Here is a 21813-nt window from a genome sequence, read left to right as displayed (position 1 = left end):
AGCTCGTTTAAAACTGATGATTTGCTGCTTGGATCTGGATGTTTGCAACATATATTACGTGTTTTTCCATTCACCCTCTGTACTCTTTAAATGTGGATTATCGCTCTGACCAGGGCTACATGCACATAGCATTAGCATAGAAATCCAAAGCTGAACAGTTGTTTTTCAGCTATAACTGGACAGTAGCTGATATGCACTATCTTGTGTGCTACTGTGACCTTCACAGTAAAAACAGGAGGAGTAAAAGACTCACCCTGTGAACAAGAACAGATAATCAGGTTCGTGCCATGATATCCACTGGAAATGATACCCATCTCAGCCATGATTTGCTTTGTTAGTTCAGCAGTTAATTTTATGTTTTTGGTTTTACATTTCCTGTTTATCTGGGTCTGACTTCGACAGGTTCGGTGGTCATTTGTTATTTTAAAGGGAAAATGCTCTCAGAAGACTTTGGAAACCTTTGCATCAGTCACCCAGCTTTTCTTTATGTCTTTGTGTTTAATCACTTGCGTAGCAAATCACAAGCAGGTCAATGACCGATGTGCTGCAAAAAGCATGATGATATACTTTTTTACATTTATTTTATTCCTGAACACAAGAAGGCACTGATATGAACACACACAGTGCACCACACTGTGAATTATTATTCTACATTATATACACACAAATATTCAACAATATTAATCTCTGTACAATTGATTAAATCACTGGCTTAATGTTGATAATGAGGGCATGCAAACATGCAAAAAATGAAAAAGAAACATGATTCCCTAAATCTTGAGGAAAGATATGATATGATGACATGCACATAAATGCATGTTTCAATATAATAATAATTTAATAACAAAATTAAGATCACATTTGCTAAATGCAAAAACCTCAATTCTTGGGTCTTAGGGTATTACATTTGCTTTCACAGAGCATATTGAAAGGAAGTGGATTCCTTAATATACATAATTGTACTTAATGAATATTATTCCTTAATAAGACAAGTTAGAGTTAGTTGGTTTTAAAAGCAATAACACCCAGAATTCTGTTCCGAATTTTGGTCAGTTTGAAACCATAAATGAGAGGATTCATAATGGGAGGTATGACAAGAAATTCCATTGCGACAAAGTTTTGAACAGTTTGAGGTAAATCTTTTGAACCAAATCGCATATTAATCACATCAAAAAGTATAGTCACAAGAAAAATGAGTAAGCAGGTCAAATGTGGCACACACGTTTGCATGAATTTCATCCTGTTTTCTATAGAATCCACACATGTTTTAATGACATACATGTAGGACCAAATTATAAAAAAACTATGAAAGACGTAAATTATTATTGTTAAATATGCAACAACTCCATTAACAGTAGTTTCAGCTGGGAAACAAGCAAGTTTAACAATAATCCAGTTCACACAGAAAAGCCTGGCAATATATGGGCTGCATAACTTTAATCTAGATGTTAGGAAAATGTTTGTGGCTATAATGCAAAAAGGTGTCATCCAAGAGAAACACACTAACTTCATGAGCCTTTGCTTTGACATGATAGAGTGGTACTGCAGTGGCTGACATATAGCCACATATCTGTCATAGGCCATGACTGCTAGAATAGACAGATCACTGCAGGCAAACGAGTACATGACCAGAGCCTGAATGAGGCATCCAGAATAAGAGATGACATGAACAGGAGAAAGCAGATCCCAGAGAAACTTGGGGTAGAAACCTGTTGTCCCATAAAGTCCATTCATGCAAAAAGTGCACAGCAGAATATACATTGGCTCGTGGAGGGTTTTATCCAAGATGATGATCGCAACAAGAGAAATATTTACCAGCAAAATCAAAGAGTAAAACATTAAAGTGAGAAAAAAGAGAGCAACTCGAAGGTTTCCTGTTTCATTTAAACCTGAGAGAAAAAACATTGTTACTACAGACACATTATCCATTGTGGTGCGAAAACCTTGTATTTTTTTCCCTGTGTTAGTACCCCCCATCCTACAGTCTCTGTTCCCTCGTCTCACTGTTATTAATATCTTGGCTGAACGCAGCAGCACACGAGCTGGGAATTCAAAGTAGCCAATCAACTGTGTGGAAGAGCTTTCAACTTCAAGCATCAGCTCGCTGTGATATGTAAACATAAAAAAACAATTCAATATTGTAGAAGATAATAGAAGTATAGATGTGGCATACAAGTGCTGTCGTCCTCTGGTCAACCTAAACTATGAAAATCACTGATTGTTGAAGTTCTGTTTACAGGAATGCTGAAAACACTGTGAGCATCACCTTGTTCTGAGCATCTAATAGTGCCATGACAGGCTTTACACTCATTTTGTAAAAGTTTTTATGTTTATGGGTGTTACATAAAATGATCTAAAGTTGATCCCAAGTTCAGATGGCTGCTGAAATAGAATTAATTATTCCTTTTTTTTTTTCTTTTTTTTTTAAGTCTCACCAAAATACCTCCTAAAGGTGCCTTTAGTCCAGTTTGTCTCATTTGCTCACAATTTACACAACAAATTTAAACAACAAAGCCTTGCATTACAGCCTTTACCTGCTGAGGAGTGCTCAGCCTCCAAGCATCAGACCTCCATTCTGCCACAACTGTATGTTTGAATTTGATGAGATGAATTTGATGCAGCGACATGAGCGAGGTTCACCACTTTGTGAACACGTGATTGGATAAAGTAGATTACTACATGGACTCAGGAACACTTTTTCGACCAGTTTGTTTTCAATTGATTGCACTCTGTTTTTATATCATATCCATGTTTAACAGCTTCTTTGTGATTTGGATTTTGAAAATAATTGCAGACAGCGTTTTTGTTTTAATGTACTTTATTGGATTGTATGCAGTCGTCAGCAGTGTAAGGTGCATGCGTGTTACAGTCAAGTAAGTAACAATTCATAATCAGGAATCAGTTACAAGCTTTTCTAAGCATCAGATGGAGGGTGCCCTCGACGCAGAGTGAACACAGAGTGAGAGAACATTTGCAATGAACAAACAACTGTTTATGCAGGTAAATATGTGAGACACTTTCAGTGCCAAAATGAGGAGTCCCTGTGATATCCTGCATAAACAGTCTCCTTCATCAGCTCTTTCAAATAACAATAATGAATAAATATTCCTTCCATCACATTTCCATTTTTAAATTCAAACAACGCACTGACTTATTGTCCCGTGTTTATGTCTGAGCTCGCCTCTTATATGAACACTCATGAAACTTTTTAATATAAATTACCTTCAAGATTTTGTTTCGGACTTTGGTGAGCTTGAATCCATATATAAGTGGATTCACAATCGGGGGTATAAGCAGAAAATCTATTGCCATGAAATTATATAAGTCTCGAGATAAACCAAGTGGCCCAAATCGCATGTACAATAAATCTAAAAGCACAGTTATTGTAAAAGTGATTAGAGAAATCAAATGTGGCAAGCATGTCTGCATGAACTTTGCCCGGTCCTCTTTGGATGATATGCACGTTCTGATCAGGTATATGTAAGACCAAATGATAAATACAAAGTGTCCAAAATAAAACAAGATATTAAAATATCCAACTGCAGAATTTACTTTAGGTGGTGAGCAAGCAAGAGTGACGATCATCCAGTTAACACAGTAGACCCTGTTTATGTGGGAGCCACATAGCCTCACACCTAATAATGTTGCTGTGTTCATAAACATACAATAAAGAGGTAAAATCCAGGAGAAAAGCACAAAGATGGAGACTCTCCGTTTAGTCATAAATGAATGATAAACAAGAGGTTTGCATATAGTCACATACCTGTCATACGCCATCAGAGCTAAGATGGAAAAATCACTGCAGGTTGATGAGTGTATCACAAAACCCTGCAGCATGCATCCAGCATAAGAAATGACATGAGACGACAGCAGATCCAGAAGGAATTTGGGGTAAAAACCGGCAGTTCCATACAGGGCACTGATGCATAGATTACACAAGAAGATATACATAGGCTCATGTAGGGTTCTATCCATAACAATGATAAAAATAAGAAAAAGATTTCCAAGAAGAATAATTAAGTACCACAATAATGTTAGCAAGAAGAGGACAATTCTTTGTTCTGAAGTAAAATTCAAACCTGAAAGAGTAAACAGTATGACAGCAGAAGCATTTTCCATCATCTGGAAACTTTCTGTCTGAAAACATAAGGACAGCCACTTACAATTACACAAGACACCAGCTCCCAAAGTAACACCTGAGAGCTGCACATCCTCTGCCCTGTGCCCGCTCCTCACGTCCCCACAATCAATCCTTTTCTGAAAACGGAAGCAGAGCCTTGGGATTCGAACGGACCAATCAATGGCATGCTGAAGCTATTTCAGATGGGACCGCAGAATCAACAAACGTGCTAGCCTGGACTTTCAGCTGGAAACAACTCGAACTGCAAATCGCCACCTTATTAAAAGTATCGCCTAAGTCATTTTTTGAAGTTTTTCAGAAAACTAACCGGAGGTGGGCAGCATCATAAGGAATCGATTAAGTAAAAAAAATATTTTTGTCAAAAAATGACTTTTGGCAATTATTTTAATAAGGTGACAAAATGAAACTGTGGTCCTGTGAATTCCTGATTTTACTGACACTGAATGTATTCATAATTTTGTTTTTTTCTTACTCAAATATTTGATCTTGCAATAATATCCACTTATACTGCAGCATAATTAAGCCTTTTTTATCTGTATGCCCGCACTTGGTTAAGGTTAAGCTAAGACTGCAGTCTGGTTTAGTACACAAAAAATCTGCTGTGACTTGAAACACGACCTGCTTTTTAACACTCAGTGGAAATCTGAATATTTCCCAACCCGAACGAAAGCGTTTTTGACTCAGGATGAGAACCCCAGACTGTGGTATTGCTGCAGCTGTTGCATAATTGTTGCACTTCACTGAGAAAACGTTGCCTCTACAATAATCCATCCGGCAGTTTTTCATCCCAACATAATTGGGAAAAGACTGGAGTGATGGCCGAACTGGACATCAACTCACAGAACCCCAATTCTGTTTGTATCTCTTCTTCAGTTTCAGTCAGGAGAGACTTCATTAAGAGTTAACAAATATTTTATTGAAATGTGCCCAATAAAGACGAAAAATCTGAAGCGATCAGACCTCACTGTGACATCATCATATTTCAAAGGGGCTGTGAAGCCTTGAGTATTATAGGATACCCCCTTGATGGAGTGGAGACACTGATGATGATGAGTGGGTGAAGAGAATGGCTGAAGACCCGCAGACCCAAATACATTTGGAAACCAAGTCTTAAAAGTTTTGCTGATGGAAGTTACATATAGAAAAAAAACTGGTCAGTTTCAGGTACGTGGCTAAGCTAATAACTGTGATCAAAAAGATTAGATTGAAGATAATTTGTGTGGCATCAGCACAATTATAAATAAATGAGGGATTAATACTATCATTAAAAATACATAGCTCTGAATATTTAATGTAATTTATATTTTATTTACACCTGCTCACTTTGTACCAATCCCTTTAAATTATTACTTGTATGCAAAGTGGCACAGTGTACTGATGCAAAACTTACAGAAGGAAAAATATGGAGACCCAAAATGTTCAGTATTGAATATCTAAATATACCTCAAGAAATATACAATATAATCATCGACTTGTGAGATTATCCAAAACATTTTTAAAACTCTTGAAGCTCATTATTTTGAAATTCTATTTCATCCTGTTTCTTTTCACAATTGCATGGTTTATTTCAGATCATCTGCATGTAATTACAGCACTTTTTATTTCACAGGGTCTAATATCCACATTTCACATTTCCTCAGTGACTCCTCTGTTTCATAAACACCACAAATATTCAAGCTTTTTATTTGTTATTAGGACTTTTGAAATTCATCAACAGAACAATTCACATTAATGTTAAATCAAATTCTTACATGTGTAGTTCAATTACAGATTTAAACAAGTCATGGTTTGTTGTTGTTAAGACCACTTACTTGTTGAAACAGCCCTTATTTCTATGATTCACTGTCTTAAGCTTTGAGGATGTTAACATTCTTAAGATGAATTTTCTAATTTCTGGTAACTTCAGGCCATACACGAGAGGATTCACAATGGGAGGAATCACAACAAACTCGAGTGATAGAATTACAGCTACAAATGGATTCAGATTTTCAAGATCGATTCTGCTGAGAGCAACGTCACAAAACACAGTGATGGAATAGTTGAGAAATGTAATGATGTGCGGCAGACAGCTTTGTATGACTTTGCCCTTGAACTCTGACGAGCGTTTCCTACAGACAAGGAAAATTCGTGTATATGTATACAGCACAAAAGCAAGGGGCAGAAAGACTGTGGTTGTGGACACAATCATGCCAACAATATTATTAATTGCAGTACTGACACATGACAGCTTTACAACAGGCCAGTTTGCACAGAATACCTTTGGTATCTTATTGCCACATAATGGAAGTCTGGAAGACAAATAAACACAAGATGCAACAGAAAAGGCTGGATAGATACATGCTAAGCTGACCAACTTACAGACCAACGTGGAGGTTACTTTGCTGTGGTAATGTAAAGGCTGACATACAGCAACATACCGATCATATGCCATGATGCCCAGAAGGGTGAGCTCATAGGATGCATAGGTGTAAATGACATAGATCTGAGCGAAACAAGCTGATCGTAAGATCAAATGAGTGTCAGAAAGAAGGTCTCTCAGAAATCTGAAAAAGAAGCCAGTAGAGCCGTACAGAGAGTTGACAGAAAGACACAGAATAAAAATATACATGGGCTTGTGTAAAACCTTCTCTCGTGCTATTACCACGATTATGACAAGATTAGCCGAGATGATAAAAGCATACAACAGGAAACACAAGACAGCTGCAGGGTAGACGTAGTTTCCAATGTTCACAAACATCGTTAGGTTAAAATACAGGGGATGAGTACCATTTTCCATTTATCACAGTCAGTATCACAGATTGTTTGATCCAGCTGTCAAAGAAAGAAAATTTGACAGGATCCTGTCAGCAGTTACGACTCACCTGCAACTCCGTTTTACCTGTTCAGTCATGCTTTGGTTTCGACATTAACCGAGGAGAAGAGAGATTTGCAAAGTCATCAATGATGCAAAAGGATTATGAGAAAGTAAGAAACACATCTAAGTCATCAGCAATCAACAGCATCCACTGTTACTGTTTAAATCCAGAGGTTTTCACCAATCCTCAGTGTGGCTCAGTGTCTGTGTGGTGTGACCCTTCGCAGGTAAACGAGAAGGAGAAGCTGAGAGCCTCTTACATGGTCCCACTCAATTATGTCACAGCAGTCATCACTCCCATGGGGGGTTGAGGACAGGAAATGCATCCCCAAGATTTTCCCTTTGCCATGACATGTACATGGCTTTGATGTGAGGAGCCAAAAATGTTTGCCGCTCCTCATTAGAATTACTCAGAAAATAAATAACATTTGAGCTTATGTACACATCCAACAAACTGTCTGGCAGTGGCGGTTAAAATCTCTACATCAGGCCAAAGGTGATATCACTTACTGACTGCAAGTGAGATTAAAATGAAGTCTGGTCAATAGTCCCAACCACAAGTCTGAATTTTGTCCCAAACACAATGACAAGCACAAGCTAGTTGAAGACCAAAATCCTGGATTAAAACTATTCACAGCAACAGTAAAAAAATAACCTCCAGAGGCTTATAGAAGGAATCTCACCTCAATACAAGCAAATACAAAAGTGATGTAATCGACAAAAAGAAGAGAACAAGCAGCTGTAGGAAAAAAAACAAAAACAAACGAAAAGTAGGCGACAACAGCAAAAACATAAAATAAATGAAATAATGCAATGAGAGCATGTGGAAAAGTTGATGTTTCAGTTCCAAATACTGCTTTGTGGTGGTTTATGGGTGTTATCAGTGTAAGTCTGATCAAGACAATGTTTGGTACAGATGTCCTTTGCGCCCATGATGATTCTTTATTCTAGCGCCACCATGAGGTTGACGTTTGTTGTCTTGAGTGAAATTTCTCAAAAGCTATGTAGTTAAATGGATGGACAGCCATGAAATTTGGCACACACATTCGTGCCCCCCTCAGGATGAAGAATCTCTTTGGTCTTTAATTTGTCTGTTTCTTTTTTTTATTATTATTCTTTTATTTCACTTAGGAAAATGATGCTACAGGGACACCAAGATGCCGAGGGGTCTTAACCAAGTGTCCTTATGGGACGAGTTGGAAGTAAGAATATGCTCAGCTAGGGGAGACTTTGATACACATGTAAATGAGATGAACTTGATTTATTATGTTAAGTCAGAGAGTCTGAATCAATGAGATGGAATGAAGGAGGTAAGAGGACACTGAACCAGAGCGACCTGCACACATGACCCGGCTCAGACTCACTGTTGACCTTCAGTAAACTTTATTTCAGAAAATCTTTCATGTGAGTGCCTGCAACCTCACTTCCTCACTTCCTCTTCAGTACCGTCATAAATCCTACAGTGGCTAGAAAGCTTTGTCACTTGAACGTAAACATATGCTGTTTATGGCGACTCGGTGAAATGATTGATGCTGCTGTTCTTCTTGGAGGACGGACGAGCTCTTAGTCGCCGCACTCGACAATGGCTGAAATACTCAGAGAGGGCTGAGATGTGTGGTGCAAAGGTGAGTTTATTCAGCAGCAGGCTGGCGTATGTATAATTGACTCAAAATAAAATGCAGTGTCCATGTTCATTGGGTTAGGGTTAGGGTTAGGGTTAGGGTTAGGGTTACTACTACTCGATGTAGTTCTGGGCAACAATAAAACTGCGGCACAGAGGAAAAGAGTCTCTATATTTGTTGACAGTAAGAAAAATATAGACTATTGCCAGAAGTCAGTAGAGTGTAACCAGACTCACAGCAGGATTAGTGAGCAAGCAAATGTGTTGAGGAAACAAAAGCACGACACGCTGTCTGATATTGACAGGCTTCAAATGCTCAAAAACAAATGCTGATTTTAAAAGATTCTTACTTCGGCAAACCGTCTCAACATAATTTCTTCAGTACTTGTAAATGTGCACTGGTTTGTTCATCTAATAACACAAACATGCTCATGGGCATGAACAAATATTCAGAAAACAAACAAAATCTGATCAACTGAATCTGAAGTTTCACATATAAATGATGATCGATTATCAAACAATCGTTTAAACCTGTGGACCTCATAAACAAGGTGTTGGTGCAAGCTCATGAAAGTGTCTGACAGTGACCTCTGTACACCCCTGTGTATCAATCAGTTACTCAGAGGGATCAGAGGAAAAACACATGTGATGCAATCTTTTGCTTATCTTAAAGACCACAACACTTTTCAGCTGGTCACACACACACACACACACACACACACACACACACACACACACGTGATGTAAGGATACTGTAGTGACTTTTATTAGTCCCTCAGCCGCCTTTAATGCCCACCATGCCATGACATCCCCAGTGTTTCCTCATCAGGTGTTTTAGCACAAGCTGGGGAATAGTGTTACTGCATGCAAGAGGAAAGAAAAGAAATATCAAAAGACATGGATGTGATAAAAATGGGTTCAGCTCAATGCTTGATGATGCAGTGTTTGATGATGTCAAGACTAATGAGATCCCATGGGATGGCACGGAGTACGCAATACTTTTCAAAGGTCATTAATGTAGAACAGTCATGGAAATGGTCAACAGGTCATTATCTCCACTGTCCCTCGAGAGCAATTAAACACACGTTGCTACCGTGGAGAGCCGTCCGCGGTAACCAAACCAAAACAAAGAAGTTTTTCAGATTAGTAAATGGTCAAGAACAACAAACTTTAACAAAGACACAAGTGGAGCCAAAGCTGGGTTCAGCCAGTGCTTTGGAAAGGTTTAGGAGAGTGCAACGAGATTTTGTGTGTGACTGCAGCTATGACACCCGACTTAAACTGGTGCTTAAGCCTGAATTACGGTGGCCTTGAGAGGTCAACACAGTGTGGAAAACACATGCAAATCAACCAAACACAATCAAATTAAGAAAATTTTCACGTGTGTCAACTTACGTTCCATTTTCATCTGCGCGTCTTGCAGCATTTCTGTATTGAGTTCTCTTTGCACTTAATGACGTTTTTTCTAAATTCTGCACATATATTGTAAAATTGCTCAAGATGTTTTCTTGATTTGCTTGTGTTTTGTCATTTGCATGTGTTTTTTTAAGCTGCAGTATGTTGAGCGCTCAAGGCCACCGTACCAAACACCATTTAGACTAAAATGCATGAACTTAAATAAGCAAAGAAGCTGCGTCATGTAATGCAATGAAAACATGAAAGCAAAAGTCTGCTTTGTCATGATTTGAAATGTGTGTGTAACTTGTGACTGTGCATCTACTGTCATGTGTGTTGTGACACCAGCAGAAGTGTAGTTTTGCATTGTAATGTCACAATATAAGTCATCATTGTGTCAATATGTAGCTGTTTAACTACAATTTGCAGAAACCCTCTTGCTTCACAGTATTATAACCCCAGTTCCGTAAAGGTTAGAGCTCTGTGTAAAACATAAAGACAAAATGTAAACATCTGCAAACGAGCTATGTACTGACAACGGTTTTACAAGTGTTCCATGAAGTAATCTCCTTTATCCAATCATGTGTTCACAAACTGGTGAACCAACCTGTTTGCCAACCTGTTTACCCTTGTATGTTCCAAACAACTTCCCCAGTCCCCCTTAAGGTTGTAAATGTTTGCTCTCCCATGTTTGAGATTGCTTACTGATTTACTCTGTAGCCAACTGTTTACCTCCAGTAGGTGAAGAGTCACACATTTAGTCAACAAGAGCGCAGAGGATGTGCGTCCGGGCAGAAAACTGCTTTAATGAAGGAACAGCACGAGCAGGAGATGCAGCATATGAGGACATATGAAACGGTAAACAAGGCTGAAAGTGAAACTAAATGACGGCAAACAACACAGGAGACCGGAGGAGGACAAAGACAAACACAGTTTTGTAGTCGAGGTCGGTGAACGCACAATTCGCAGCACAGCAGACAGAGAAGAGTAAGAAAACCATCATGACATACCGGCTGTTTGAGGCCAAGGATCATGCCGCCATCTACCAAAAGTATCGCTACATGCCTCCAGATGAGCTCAAGAACATTATTCTTCAGTACCTAGATAAAAAGGTATGCCATGGCCAAGTCTGCTTTGAATATACAGCAGTCTGCTATCACAGCACATACAGAGCCCTTGCAAGGCACTGTGCTTATTTGATCAACAAAACGAGGGTTTATGAAGGAAAAATTTTGCATATTCACAAGCACTGTGTATCTGTGAACATCTTTAGAAGGGAAAACCACATGTGCTGGCTGTGGATCTGGGATGTGGGACAGGTCAGAATTCCCGGCTACTGGCACCACACTTCCAGGAAGTGGTGGGCATCGACATCAGTGAGCATCAACTGGAGGAGGCCAGAGCCGTGCCGGGGTACCCTAACATCACATACAGGTAGGAGTGTGTCAGTAGCTCTGTGTGTGTGGCCCTAATTACTCTACTTTTAGTTAGATTTGTGTCCTGTCCGTTGTACCTGCAGGAAGGGGATGGCAGAGGAGCTTCCTTTTCCAGATGGCTCTGTCGACCTGCTGACTGCAGCGTCAGCAGCCCACTGGTTCGATCAGGCGAGGTTTCTCGCAGAGGCCGATCGGGTTTTAAAACCTCGAGGTTGCATGGCTCTGCTGAGCTTCAGTGACTCTGAGACCAGACATCACTACCAGGACTGTGGAGAAAGACTCAGTTACATCTACGGAGAGGTGGGTGTAGACTTAGACCTCGATTTTCATGGGAGTCGCATGAACATACATGTTAATTTGCATGCTTTACAGATTTTGTAAGGCACATTAGACTAGCTGCTTCCCTCTGCCTCCACTCTTTATGCTAAGCTAAGCTAAGCAGTAATGTATGGTGCTAATAGTGTTCATATTCTATATTAACACACTTCCAATGTGCTCTCAGAAATCCATTCTCATCCTTGTGAGGCAATGAATGAATAACTGACAGAGCAGCACAACAATAATGATAATAGCATCATTCAGACTGCAATTACTGCTGCTGCTTATGTTACACTCTGATTTATCAACAGCACTGTGAACTCAATACAGCTCTCTGCTTCACCTCTTCACCTCCATTCAGCATCTAAAATGACAAAGCAAGCAAATGAAACATCAGCTGTGCTCCACCGATGTTTGTCCTGAACGCAGTTTGGCTCAGTGGTCTGAACGTGTCCAGGTTTCCTCTGTGTCCTCAGCACAGTGGACACACTCATTTTCCATCCCTGCAGTGCTTATGCTCCATCCATCATCCACACATGCCACATTTTCATCCATTAATTGGTTCGTTTTTTATGTTATTTATATTATCTATACAGTGAGACACATGAAATTCAAACTCAGAGCCTAAATGGAAAAGTTAAACATTAATATGCATTCACTTTCAGGTTCATCAGGTGCTGCAGCTATATGCTACCAGTCCAGTAGCTGTAAGTGAAGGTAAACTGCAAGAGCTCTACTCAGCAATACCTTTTCCAGACAAAGAGAGGTAATTAACACACAAGCTGTACCTGACCAAACCTTAACACACCTGTGTGATGGCTAAATACAGCATGATTTTCTGCTGATGATACAAAATCTTTGCACCTCGTCATACCTTTGTTTGTCAGAGGCAGACATTAACAAACTAGTTCAGAGCCTTTTTATGTTACAGCATTTCTTTTAATTGTGTTTGTATGTAATAATATATCTATAATGATACAACAGGGTTGAGGGCATTCAGGACAAGTCGTCGATCTCTGTGAGGAACCTGGTGGGTTTCATCGAGTCCTGGTCCAAGTTCCAAGCTTACAAGAAGAAAGATGCTCAGACTGCTGAAGACCTGCTGCTCAACACTCAGAAGAGGTCACCTACACACACATTTCTGTTATTATAATGTGCTATTTATTTTTCATTCATCCTTTCTGTGACTATTAACTGTCTGAATGTTTTTCTGCTCAGCACTGAGCTGAATAATCAATCACTGCACTGCTTCACAGGTTCCTGGAGGAGATGGGAGTCACGTCTCCTGACACCGAAATAGAGCAGAAACTGGAATATTACTGCATCCTGGCATCAAAACCTCTGTAATCAACATTGTGCCATCGGGTGTGGGACTCGCGGAGCGTCTCATTGATGATTTCTCAGTAGAACTCTTGTTTTCCCTGTGATTCTCTTGCGTAACAGGTAAATCTACTGACTAATAACTTTGGCCAGTCCTGAATAATGCTGTTTGTCATCAGGAAGATGTCAGTCTACTCATGACTTTATATTTAAGCTCTACTCTATTATTCTGCTCTTAATGTAGGTATCATTTTGCAGTAAAACTATCCCTCAAAACGTTTCCCAATAGAACAGCTTGTGACCTTGCATGCACACTGTGAGCTTACATAACTAGAAAAAATAAATTCTTTTGAAATGTAAAATGCCCATCACTGTTTTTTTTATTTAACAGAAGGGGCGCTTAGATGCTTTGGTTTGCAATACTCCAGTCCCAGTGTATTATCTGGTGTATTACCACGGGACATCCTCACATATTCTTTCTCCTGCAAGTGAAAGTTGCGTAATTAGCAATAAAATGCACTCATTCAATCCAATAAACTCAAAGGTTTTGTTGCTACAGCCTTATTTGGCATGACCAGTAGCTCCTGGTGACTAACATTAGCAAGCTGCTGCTGTTTGAGTGACATCATTTATTCATTTTGGGGTCAGGGTTAGGACTCCTCTCTACTTTTATCACAACAGTTAAACAAGAATCTGGCGCAGACTATGTGTTCAGGAGACATTTGTTTCCTGTTACGGTCACATTGTATCTGTGTTCAGCCAGATTGCCTAATGATGAGTCATAGTGAAAGCCATTACCTTGTGGCGTCTTATTATTCATACAGTTGAGCAGTGAAGCCACTGTTGATACGTGTTGGTGTTTATTGTCCTTATCACCAGGAAATAGACTGAACTCAGTTCTGCTGACCTCCTGATCAGGCCGTCGCATTTCTACAACACTGACAATAAGTAACAAACAGCCCTCGGTTAAAGAGTAGTGTGAGATTATACAACACAAGAAATCAGCCAGTGTATTCAGACAAAGGAGAGCTGCACTCACCATCCACACACACCATGTGTACCTCACCCACATCACCATCACCTCCAGGGCTTCTGATCGGTTCTGACAGAAACACATACCATCACATGACCCATAAGCTGACCCTTACAAAGCTCTGAGCGTGACCTTGATTTCCATTTAACACAATTATCATGGATTCGTTGAAAACAAAGGACTGTTCTACCGATTATGCACAGAAAACAAATGCCACGTCATATAAAGAAAACAGTTTTGGGCCTGTCCCTTTAAAGGCCCTCATTTTCAGACATATCACGAATCAGTGGAAGTAATGGGACCTCCCAATTCCCAGGAACCCCATTGTCTCCCTCTTTTGTGTGCGTGTGTGACTGCTGGCTGAAAGGAATGTACTACCTTCTCAATGTGGAAGTTAGGTCCTCATGTCCAGCACAAAAAACTCCATAGATTGCCTTAATCTCTCTTTTTGAGCGTATGCCTGATCACCTGTTCAGAGAGGCATCCACCAGCTATGGCTTACCGTCTGTTTGAAGGCAAGAAGCATGTTTCTTCCTACTGGAAGTATAGGATCTCTCCATCAGATTGTCTAATACAACAGATCCTTGACTATCTGGAAAAACAGGTAAGTGAAGATGGAAAAATGGGGGTTACCTCTGTGTATTTAATTTAAACAATCAATTATTGAGCGTGTCACCGTCAATGGTCGAGGCAGAACTAATTCCAAAGGAATGTCATAGAAGGTTTTCAATATTTTGTCAGAAAGGTCGTCCCTTTGAGCTGGCAGTGGACGTGGGCTGCGGCTCAGGCCAGGGCACAGTGCTGCTGGCCAAACACTTTGCCTCTGTTGTGGGGACAGATGTCAGTCCTGCCCAGGTGGAAATGGCTTTGCAGCATGCTAAGGAACCAAACATTACATACAGGTAAGCAATCAGTTAGTCTTACTTCTTAACTGAGTCTGTTTACAGGAGACACAGAAGGTGAAAGACATGAATGCATTCTGAAAACTTCCTGTTAGATGATTTTTCTTGTGCCTTAATTCAAAGTCCCTGGTTAAAGACTGTAAGATCAATTACACCTAATAAAATGCACGGTAAGGTTATTTTTCTTTTTTCAAAACACCATTGCAATTAACATCACACCATTAGTTCAGCACTGACATTCTGATAAGCTACTTAACTGAATCTTGGCCAAAGCAGGAACAATGTGACCGTTGTCTGGTGAAAGTCGGTCATGCAGTAAGGCCTTTGCAATGGAACAAATGCACTGTTAACACAGGCCAGTGAAAGCGTCATAAAATGTTTGGCATGTCTCACAGGGTTGGTTAGGCCCATTAAACATGATGAAACCTAAATCAATTAGAAATTCCCATGGTACTTAGCATATTACTTATTAATATTAATGCTGACATTCTGTTTTTGGGGGGATTATACTGCTGCCACACATGAATCATTATGAGGATGTGAATCATTCCTGCAGAGCATAATATTAATAGAAGCAGCACGTGGCAGGCAAATTTCCAGTTAGTGAACTGTGACCTGGAAGATATACCAAAAAAACTAAATAAGGAAATCGGAGTGCAGTTACAGACCAGTGTGCAGTTCTTAAATTAATGTAAATTGGATCTATTCTTTTTAAATGAAAAGCTGCAGGTGGATGCAGCTCCTGCATATGGAACTCCAAAGTGTTCAATATTAAAACTATAAAAAAGTAATTATGAAAAAAGTACTTGTGTGAATAAATTGTGTAAAATGTAGAAATGAAGCTGTAATTTGTTAAATAATTTTAAAAAGTTACTAGAACTCAACTCATTATGATAAATTGTAATTTCATCATTCTAATTATCATAATAAACATTTTATAGGAGTTCATTTTTATTTCAAAATAAAGCACTAGACTGAAATTTTATTCAGCACATTTAATTAGTGGACCAAGAATTAAAGAGATGGTGCCTGAAAACCTCCCAAACTGTACTGAATACTGTCAGCAGTTGTGTTCTGGATCAAAATCATGCACATTGTCAGCTCGTGTACGGGCTATTGCTGGTCCTCACTGGTCAGATGTTTGATTTGGATTTCCATCCTCAGACAGTGCCCGGCCGAGGAGCTGCCATTCGCTGACAGCTCGGTGGACTTGATGACAGCCATGTCTGCCTTCCACTGGTTTGACCGGCCACGTTTCCTGCAGGAGGCCCACAGAGTCCTGAAGCCCCGTGGCTGCATGGCTCTGCTCAACTACACCATTGACATGGAGCTCAGCCACCCTGACTGCTGCTCACACACACTCAACCAAGTCTGCAAAGAGGTGCTTGCATGAATATCCACCTCATTGAGCATGTGCACAGACGCACCCTCAGCCACACGTACAGGGACAGATATCCGCCTGTGAGAGTAGTTCTATATAATAAGTGAACATAGACAGGAGACATGATCAAATAAACAGAGACCCACTGATAGTCATGGACAAGGCAGATGTTGGGTTCTGGTTGGGCAGTGCTCCATGTAAGAACGGCTACATCTATCACAGCTGATTGCATACACTGTAAGATCAGAGGCCTGTCCCAGAGGTATGTGCACATGTCCCATGTTGGCATGCAGTTTTGGAGAGTCACTGAAGAGACTCCAGGAACTGTGCATTTCATTTTGACCTGCCATTTCAAAGAAAGACATGCTTATAATTAAAACACCAGGGACAGAGGTGGAAATAAAAACTTGATGTTTAGTAATGTGACAGCTCCAACTTTATCACAGTGCTTGTTTAGAGCTGTAAGGCCTAAATTCAAATCAACCTCATTTTAAAATTAAAAAATAAACATTAAAATAGCAGGAAAAGCACAGTACCTGTCACATAAACGATGGCTCTGCTCTGTTCCCAGTAAGTCATGACAGTGTGACTGTGATTCAGCATCAATGACAGCAGGGTCCTGAAAGTGAAGCAGCTAAATGGAATTCAGCCATCGTTCTGTGATCGTCTCCCACATGTCAAAATGTCCTCTGTCAATCAGGCCTGTGATTGAGATGTATTTTTAAGGTAAATTGGATGTTAAACCAAAGGTACTGAATGTGTTTTTATTATTTTTTTTACGCTGAGATAAAATAGCAATAAATTTGTCAGAAAAGTGGAAAAGACAAAGAAAATGCTGCTTTTGAAAAAAACTCTTCATTCTTTAACATCGCAAATAACAAAATCCCATCAGACAAAGATTTACAGGAAAGGGGGAACCTTTCTTCAGCTCTGCTGGTGTAGACATCATCATCAGACACATCCTCACATCACAGGCTGGTGGACTTGCTGACCAGACCAGACAAAAAACAACAGCGCCATCTAGTGGATATTATTAGGTAAAGCGGCACAGTTAGCTCCACTGTATGGCACACAGTTAGGTTGCATGTGTTCTGGATGGATTGTAAAAAACCACACAGCTGGGCATTTAAACATTGTTACTGTTAAAATGTTGAAAGTAAAACATACCTGGTTGGTGCTTTGTGTCATGCCATTAATACCATAATGAAAAAAAAAACAATCCCATGACTCCCTGTCTGTTGGATTTATCAGTTTTATGCAGCCTTGCAACCGTACCGCAGCCCCCACCTCGGACCCAGCACCATTGAGCTGTACCGGGAGGCCTATGAATCCATCCCTTACCCTGACAAGGAGTGGTGAGTGAACATGTGAACCATCTGCCATTTTTCTTTTTTTGTTGCATGGAAACGGTCATACCAGTTGTTACAGACTTACTGCTCCCTCCCTGTCCAGTTCATCTGTGCACACGCCATCATATCAAAGAATTAATGCAACATTGCAGAAACTTAAGTCTAAAGAGACATATACAGGAGGTACATATTGACTGTTTGTTTTTAATGTATTACAGGCAAGAGTGTGTGTGGGTGAAAAGGCCCATGCCTCTGTCCAGCTACATGGGGTTGGTGGAGTCTTTCTCCAGCTATCAGGCTCTGCTGAGAGACGACCCGCAAAAAGCCGCCACACTCTCCCAAGACATCTGTCAAAAGTAAACGCTCAATGACAGCATGCATGCAGTACAGCATGCACACATATGAATCACACACACACCTGACAGTGGACAGCATCTCGCTAACTGCATCCTCGGACTGAACGATGAGACACTCCTGTGCTTCTGTCCCCAGGCTGATGAGCGTAATGAGGGTGACCTATGCAGAAACCGAGGTGATGGTGGCTGTGAAGTATTTCTACCTGCTGGCCTGCAAACCACAGGAAGCCTGACCCCTGCCAGCACTCACAGTCTCAACAAAGTCGTGAATGTTAGTTGAGGACACAGAAACTTGTGCTGCCATCCAGAGTTTTATTTACTGTTCTCTGTGACAACACAGTGCAAGTTAGTGCGTTAGATGATTGTTACTTACGTATACGCTTGAAGTATTTGTTGGACCTACAAATACCACTTATTTAAAAGTAATATTTAGAGTTAGATGAGAAGATTGTGTTGAATATGAAGCTGGAGCTAGCTGTCAGTTAGCTTAGCTTAGCACAAAGACTGGAAACAGGGGGAAACAGCTAGCCTGTTGTGAACTGTCTCTTTAACACTTCAGATGTTGCATGGAGATTCTGACTGTGCAGATTTATGTTTGCATCATATTTGTGATTTGGTAAAATGTACAGAAAATCTTTGTCTGAATCCTACATGAAATCCAGGTGCTACTCATATTACAAATGGTCTGTTATGTGTAATCAGTCATTTTCAAACAAATTAGTCACTCACAGTGAATAAAGTGTGCAACTGTAATGTTTTGGAGAGGTTGTTTTACAAAGTACCACTAGAGGGAGACATTTGATCAAAAGTGATTATTGGCACCTTCTTCCTTTGACTATATTATATTGCCTGGAACATTTATATCATATTTGCTGACACATACAGTAAAATGTAATCAACATAACAATATTAAGCAAAAGGTAGTGCTGAGATAAAGTCAGTTTCTTTCTGCCTTATCATCACTCTGAGAGTCAAAATGTTTTCCTGTATCGATTTGTCTTATTTCCCACCTACTTTAAAAAGTGAACCATATTCAGTTCAGTGCTTCAGTTACTGTACTGTGCAGGCTGAGGTTGGGATAAGCTGCAGGGTCCGCTGTCTGTCGCTCCCTATCACGGACCACAACCTCTAATCCCACTCTGTGTGTGCTGGAAGAACGAATGTGCACTCTCTAAAATGGTATATCTGTAGCTATGACAGAATCCTGACTTTTCTTTCCTTTTCCTTTTCTTTCCTTTTCCTTTTCTCTCCTTTTCTCCACACTCTCAGAAACAGAAACATCCAAGATGCCCTTACTTGTGAGGTCCGGCCTCTTTCTTGGCTTCTGAATCTCAGTCCGCCCTGCAGACATTTGTTACAAACACATTTTACTGTTGACAGTGCAAAAATGTTAAGCCTTCTGTCCTTTTGTACGACTGGTAGCCTGACCTGAGGCCATAACCCGACTATGACTGGTGCAGGTGTTGTGCATGTTTGTGTTGTCTGCACCTTGTAGCACAAAGGCACAAAGTTGTCAGTTTGAATCTTTCTTAAGCTGTTTCCACATTTGATCCTGCAGCTATAAAGCCATTATACAGACCATACACTTGTACTGCAAGTGTGCATAGTTATTAGTGTCACTGAATGTGTGGTCATAAAGACCATAATGTTTATAGCTATGTGCATGATTCTTCTAATGACCTGCATGCAGTGCAGTGTGTGGTGGAAGTTCTTGTGAGCTGAAGGAAGGAGTTCACCAGGAGACTTCAGATGTCTTATGCAGAAGTATTTATTGCAGGCTTGATGCATTGAGGAGAAGTTGATGAGCAACACAATGTCCACAAGTGAACCAAGGCAGTGTCACACCAAATTCTGAAGATGTCCCTTCTAACGGGGTGTATTAATACCCCAAATGTCACATATTTTTCCTTTCTACTCCTTGAACTATTCCCTATTATGGATATTCTATACCTACCTTCTACATTTGTGGTATTCTATTGGATAGTCAAAACCAAACAATAGCTTGGCTGCCTCTATAGTAAGAACAGGGGGAGAGAATTCTTATCTGCTGTCTGTGTCTCTGTCTGAGGTCTCTGTGTTGTCCAACCTTGAGACCTTTGGGCACCTAACTGTACAGAAGGCCTGTGATAGAAAATTCCCTCACACAGTGCACCAACCCAACCTGAAGTCTGCCACAAAGAATCATCCAACAGAACTTCTTTCCTCCTCCTTTCCTCCTCCTCCCTTATTCAAATAAAGGAGGATTTCACTGATTAAGGAGGAACTTGTTGTGTTCAAGATCTACTTTATGTCAGTGATGCCAGGCTGAGATAGTAACTCCGACTCTGAGTGCGCTCTCTTTGTGCTCAGATGCTGCAGAGCGAGTTGGACGGACTTCAAACCAAACGAGCTGTCCTGTCAAACATGTTTGGTGTGTCTGTTGTGCAGATGTCTCCCTCTGCTCCCTGACAGTGCTCCGTGTAGCAGCGCTCACGATCTGAAAATAAAAGCTCCTCTTCCACAAAAGATATTTTCAAATTAAAACATTCAGTTAAAGAATAACAAAGTGCATTGTGCTCATGTTGTGCAATTGCTGCATTAACAAGCTGAATATTGTATTAATTTTCAATCCAATATTTTACTTAAGCGAGAGGTAAAATTCCTCTAATGATTCAGTACATGAGTACAGTACATGACTCACCTGCTGACAGAAATGTTTGACAGCTATGAGCTTGTGACTCTTACTACTTGTAGCACATCACATTAGATTTCCTGAGGACAGTATGACAAAGTTTTGCCACCAACTTCAGTTCTGTGTCAGTGCCTATTTAGCACATCCTATTGCTATCAAGTTACACACACTCTCTGCGTTTGTTTCAAAGTATCAGCTAGGACATTTACACTTAATGTAATGGGACCCTGAGGGAAAAACAGATGTGAGTAGCCATTGATCTCACTGCAGTCCTGGAATGTGTTAGCAGTGGTTGTGCTTTTCTGACAAGACAAATAGTGCTTGGTTCACCAGAAATAAACTAAATAACTTACCCCTCACAACTGCTGCAGTTCATTTACTCTGGTTTAACTCAGATCTTAGTATCCAAGTTATTTGCATGAGTCAGTTTAAAAAGCAGCATTATGCTCGTGTTTGTTCAGCCATCATTTTGGATCATGTGTGCTGCTTGCAGAAAGGTTTCTTTAATTTTCTTCTTGCTTTTCTAAACAACTAATGGTTATTCCTACAGCGCAGCACGAGTTCAGCAAACATGCATTTTCAGAGGGGATTCGTATTATTATGACACGTGCATTAGTCATGTTGTTCCAGAGAAGTTTTTCCCTTAAACTGAGTAGACACCGCACTCACATCAGGGTCATGTGGTCCAGCGGGGAGAGCGAAGCCCCAGGTGTAACACTTTGGTTTTACATGATAACCATTAGAGCTACTGGGGCTACTGTCACTGCTGCTGAAGCCACAGTCACGGTCTGATCTCAACTGACAGTCAGATGTCACTTTGATATATATACAGAGTAACAGGTGGTATAACACTGATTATTTAATTATAAGTGAAAGATTGAAAGGACAGTTCAATTATTTGTGGAAATTGTTCAAGTTAGAATAAACGATTCTCAGCTGAGTCAAATGACTGAGTCCTTTAGTCCAGGCTTGAAGGTATACTGCGCAGGAATTGTCACTCTTTGTAAAAAAGTAGTTCTCAGTGCTGTGTCCACCA

At 40.2% G+C, this 21813-nt stretch overlaps 5 protein-coding genes across 6 annotated transcripts; 2 read left to right on the top strand and 3 right to left on the bottom strand.

Moving 5' to 3' along the window:
• Nucleotides 1–999: 999 nt before the first annotated feature.
• LOC139340673 (olfactory receptor 4B13-like) lies at nucleotides 1000–1929 on the bottom strand. The gene has a single exon (XM_070976583.1). The coding sequence runs from the start codon at nucleotides 1927–1929 to the stop codon at nucleotides 1000–1002; it is 930 nt and encodes a 309-aa protein (XP_070832684.1).
• A 1236-nt stretch (nucleotides 1930–3165) lies between these two features.
• LOC139340672 (olfactory receptor 6E1-like) lies at nucleotides 3166–4122 on the bottom strand. Its single transcript, XM_070976582.1, has one exon. The coding sequence runs from the start codon at nucleotides 4120–4122 to the stop codon at nucleotides 3166–3168; it is 957 nt and encodes a 318-aa protein (XP_070832683.1).
• A 1826-nt stretch (nucleotides 4123–5948) lies between these two features.
• On the bottom strand, nucleotides 5949–6917 carry LOC139340669 (olfactory receptor 6N1-like). Its single transcript, XM_070976580.1, has one exon. It carries the CDS (start codon nucleotides 6915–6917, stop codon nucleotides 5949–5951), a length of 969 nt encoding a protein of 322 aa, XP_070832681.1.
• A 4095-nt stretch (nucleotides 6918–11012) lies between these two features.
• On the top strand, nucleotides 11013–13112 carry LOC139340668 (putative methyltransferase DDB_G0268948). Its single transcript, XM_070976579.1, has 6 exons — nucleotides 11013–11123; nucleotides 11285–11445; nucleotides 11531–11747; nucleotides 12431–12531; nucleotides 12750–12887; nucleotides 13022–13112. Exons 1-6 carry the CDS (start codon nucleotides 11013–11015, stop codon nucleotides 13110–13112), a joined length of 819 nt encoding a protein of 272 aa, XP_070832680.1.
• A 1345-nt stretch (nucleotides 13113–14457) lies between these two features.
• On the top strand, nucleotides 14458–21135 carry LOC139340244 (putative methyltransferase DDB_G0268948). Of its 2 annotated transcripts, XM_070975984.1 has the most exons (7): nucleotides 14458–14722; nucleotides 14860–15020; nucleotides 16185–16401; nucleotides 17653–17756; nucleotides 17969–18106; nucleotides 18243–18377; nucleotides 19376–21135. In XM_070975984.1, exons 1-6 carry the CDS (start codon nucleotides 14612–14614, stop codon nucleotides 18337–18339), a joined length of 828 nt encoding a protein of 275 aa, XP_070832085.1. In that variant the 5' UTR covers nucleotides 14458–14611; the 3' UTR covers nucleotides 18340–18377; nucleotides 19376–21135. The 2 variants fall into 2 exon arrangements, with proteins under 2 accessions (XP_070832085.1, XP_070832084.1); XM_070975983.1 differs by lacking the exon at nucleotides 19376–21135 and having other exon boundaries at nucleotides 14464–14722; nucleotides 18243–19066.
• The last annotated feature ends 678 nt before the right edge of the window (nucleotides 21136–21813 follow it).

This window comes from Chaetodon trifascialis, chromosome 12, assembly GCF_039877785.1.
Source record: "Chaetodon trifascialis isolate fChaTrf1 chromosome 12, fChaTrf1.hap1, whole genome shotgun sequence".
Taxonomy (NCBI): Eukaryota; Metazoa; Chordata; class Actinopteri; order Chaetodontiformes; family Chaetodontidae; genus Chaetodon; species Chaetodon trifascialis.
The sequence above is the reverse complement of the archived record's forward strand: the minus strand, read 5'-3'. Positions and strand labels throughout refer to the sequence as shown.